Source organism: Psammomys obesus, unplaced genomic scaffold (assembly GCF_907164565.1).
Source record: "Psammomys obesus unplaced genomic scaffold, mPsaObe1.curated_primary_1811, whole genome shotgun sequence".
NCBI classification, from domain to species: Eukaryota; Metazoa; Chordata; class Mammalia; order Rodentia; family Muridae; genus Psammomys; species Psammomys obesus.
Genome location: NW_026586383.1, coordinates 515,637 through 519,076, shown reverse-complemented (window position 1 = coordinate 519,076; position 3,440 = coordinate 515,637). Strand labels below are relative to the sequence as shown.

The following is a 3,440-nucleotide window of genomic DNA, read 5'->3' as shown; positions in this document are numbered from 1 at the left end:
GAAAGAAAGAAAGAAAGAAAGAAAGAAAGAAAGAAAGAAAGAAAGAAAGAAAGAAAGAAAGAATCCTCCAGAGAAAACCAGGGAAGTATTTTCATGTATTTTCCTTTCCTTTTCTCTCCTCCCCTACTCTGCTTTCTTTCTGTTGTTGTTTTGAGATAATTGTGCCATGTAGACCAGGTTGGCCACAGGGGAGCTTCCTGCTTCTGTTTCCAGAGTGCTGGCATGTATGAACATTCCCCTCCCTCCTTCCCTTCCTTTGTATTTTGTTTTATTTTTTAGTACAAGGTTTGACCTAGGGGCCCTGTACATGCCGTTCAAGTGCTCTAACACTAACCTATATAGACATCACCAACTACTCTTTAGTCCTCAAGCAAATTATTATTTTATTTTATGTGTACACATGCAGGAGTATGTTTACCTGCATGTGTAGCATGTGAGTGCCCGGGGCCCACAGAAGCCAAAGAGGGAATTAGATCCCCAGAAACTGGAGTGACAGATGCTTGTGAGCCACCATGTGGTACTGGGAACCAAACCTGGATCTCCTGAAAGACCAGCAAATACCCATAACCACTAAGCCATCTCTCCAGTCCTCTAGTGTTTTTTTCTAAACATGGCTCTGTGCTTGTTAGCTAGACTGATTTTGAAAATCAACACATAGCCAGGCAAAGTAACACACGCCTGTTATCCCAGCACTCAGGAAGCAAAGGCAGGCAGATCGATGAGAGTTCAAAGCCAGCCTGGTCTACAAAGTAAGTCCAGGACAGTTAAGGCTACAGAGAGAAACCCTGTCACAAACAAACAAAAAAAGGAATCGAATACGCCTAGATCCCACTCTTCATTTTTTTTTAAAGGTTTATTTATTTTATGTATATGAGTCTTCTATCTGCATTTACATCTGCCAGCAGAGGGAATCAGTTCACATTATAGATGATTGTGAATCTGTGGTTGCTGGGAATTGAACTCATGACCTTTGGAAGAGCAGGCAGGGCTCTTAACCACTGAGCAATCTCTCCAGCCCCCCACCCCCATCTTCATTTTTAAAGGAACCATGTTGAACAGAAAATGCAAATACTGCTACAGTATAAGAAAATAATTCTACTATTATCTGATAGTACAGGTGTAATCCATTCTGTATAACTATCTCCTTTTCAGAACACCACTTTGGCCACAAATGAGACCTCCAGGAAAAACATTTCCTGCTCCAGGAGTCTACGTACCACCTGGTGCAGGACACTGACTCATATTCACAAAACTCAGGACATCCAAGGTTTCCCTTCCATCCAAAGCAGCCCGTGGCTCAGCCTGTGTACCTGCCCATGCACGTCCTTGCAGAACCCGGTGGCCAGACCCTCAGCCCGCAGGATCAGGTGGCTTTGATGACTGAGGCCATTCAGCAGGGTGTCATTCTCTTCATCGTCAGCATCGTTGTTGTCATGCACAAGGGCCACCACGTTTCCCTGCAGACACAAGATGGAAACCTGTTCCTCATCAAAGCGATACCAGGGTCAGAGAACAGCAGGCTTTCAGTTTCTGCACATTCTCTCCGATCACCCTCCTATCTGCTGCTATAACAGCTCCTTCAGAAGAAAGACCCTAACTCTGATCAGCTACTGCACGCTTTCACCAGCAAGTCCAACCGAAACTTCCGAATCAATTCATCTAAAACCAAACCCACCCTAGGAACTCAGTCTCTCTATTCCTGAATACCATACTACCAGGGACTAGCAAGATGGCCTAGTAGGTACAAGCACTTGCCATCAATCCTGATGATCTCAATCAGCCCCCAGACCTCAGATAGTGGAAAGAGAGGAAGGGCTCCTGAAAGTTGTCCGTGGCATGGTCATGTCCCCTCTACCAAATTAAGTATATTAAAATTGCATTTATTTGGGCAGTGGTGGCGCATGCCTTCAATCCCAGCACTTGGGAGGCAGAGGCAGGCAGATCTCTGAGTTGGAGGCCAGCCTGGTCTACAGAGCGAGTTCCAGGACAGCCAAGGCTACACAGAGAAACCGTGTCTTGGGGAAAAAAAATTTTTTTTCATTTACTAGCCACCATTCTGGCAGGCACCATTCAGACAGTCAACAGTTCCTGAGAAGTCACTATGTACTAGATAATATAAAATAAAAGAGATCTGGCCCTGGAGACAGAAAGACGCTGATGACCTAGGGTGACAGGAGCGGCAGAGAAAGAGGCATGGTGTAGGGAGGGCTCAAAGACTAGATGAGGAGGACACATGTGACCTGACTGCCAAGCAAAATTAGCCAAACAGGAATGGAGGCTCTACCCCACCAAAGAGTGACAGGTGGGGTGTAAAGTTCAGTGGTAGGGTACTTGCTAGGACGCTTGGGGAAGTGACAGGTTGGGTTGGAGGTGCAGCTTAATTTACCAGTCACGTACAAGCTCCAGAGTTCAGTTCCAGCACCACTTAAGGCTGAAATATAGGGCTGGACAAATGGCTCAGTAGTAAAGGGCCTGTTGTGAAAGCAGGAGGACCTGAGTCAGACCCCTAGCACCTACATAAAGAGTCAGATGTGAGCAAGATATGGAGGTCACACCCTTTATCCTAGCACTCAGGAAGCAGAGGCAGCCTGGTCTACACAGTGAGTTTCCAGGATAGCCAGGGATAAATAGTAAGACCACGTCTTTTAAAAAAGTGTGTGTGTATGCGTGGGGGGTGGGGGATTAGGTGCAGCTAGAGGGATAGCTCAGTAATTAAAGAGTACTCACTGCTCTTCCAGGGGACCTAGGTTCAAATCTCAGCACCCACACGGTGGCCTTTTGGATGCTTGTGCCAGAAAGGCTATGTGAGTTTTCTGTAGCAGCGTGAGTGCTGTTGGCTGGGCCCAGAGTCAAAAACTGAGTTTTTCAAGTAAATAAAAGCCAACCATTTTATTGAGCTGCCTTGACACTGTGCAAAACAAAACAAAACAAAATGAAACAAACAAACAAACAAAAAACCACTGAGAAGAGAATGCCATTTAATATAAAGCCAGACGCTTGTATGGGTTTGTTTGCTTTGTTTGCTTTGTTTGTTTTTGCTTTTGAGACAGGGTTTTTCTGCCTAACAGCCCTGGCTGTCCTGGAACTCTCTTTATAAACCAGGCTGGCCTCAAATTCACAGAGATCCCCCTGCCTCTGCCTCCTGAGTACTGGGATTAAAGGCATGTGCCAGCACAACAGTCCTAAAAAAAAAAAGAAACTTTTTTTTTTTTTTTTTAAATTAAGATATGAAGGCCAGGGAGACTGGAGAAATGGCTTAGTGGTTAAGAACTCTGTCTGTTCTTCTGAGTTCAATTCCCAGCAATCACATGGTAGCTCACAACCATCTATAATGGAATCTGATGGCCTCTTCTGGCATGTAGGTGCACATGTAGATAGGGCACCCATACACTAGATAGATAGATAGATAGATAGATAGATAGATAGATAGATAGATAGAT

At 45.0% G+C, this 3,440-nt stretch overlaps 1 protein-coding gene across 1 annotated transcript in view; it reads right to left on the bottom strand.

Moving 5' to 3' along the window:
- The window catches only part of Elp6 (elongator acetyltransferase complex subunit 6), a 16,043-nt gene that overhangs the window by 1,014 nt on the left and 11,589 nt on the right, over positions 1 to 3,440 (bottom strand). The window contains exon 6 of the mRNA XM_055601656.1: positions 1,311 to 1,457. Within this exon, the coding sequence (XP_055457631.1) occupies positions 1,311 to 1,457 (147 nt within the window). The remainder of the gene's footprint in view (positions 1 to 1,310; positions 1,458 to 3,440) is intronic.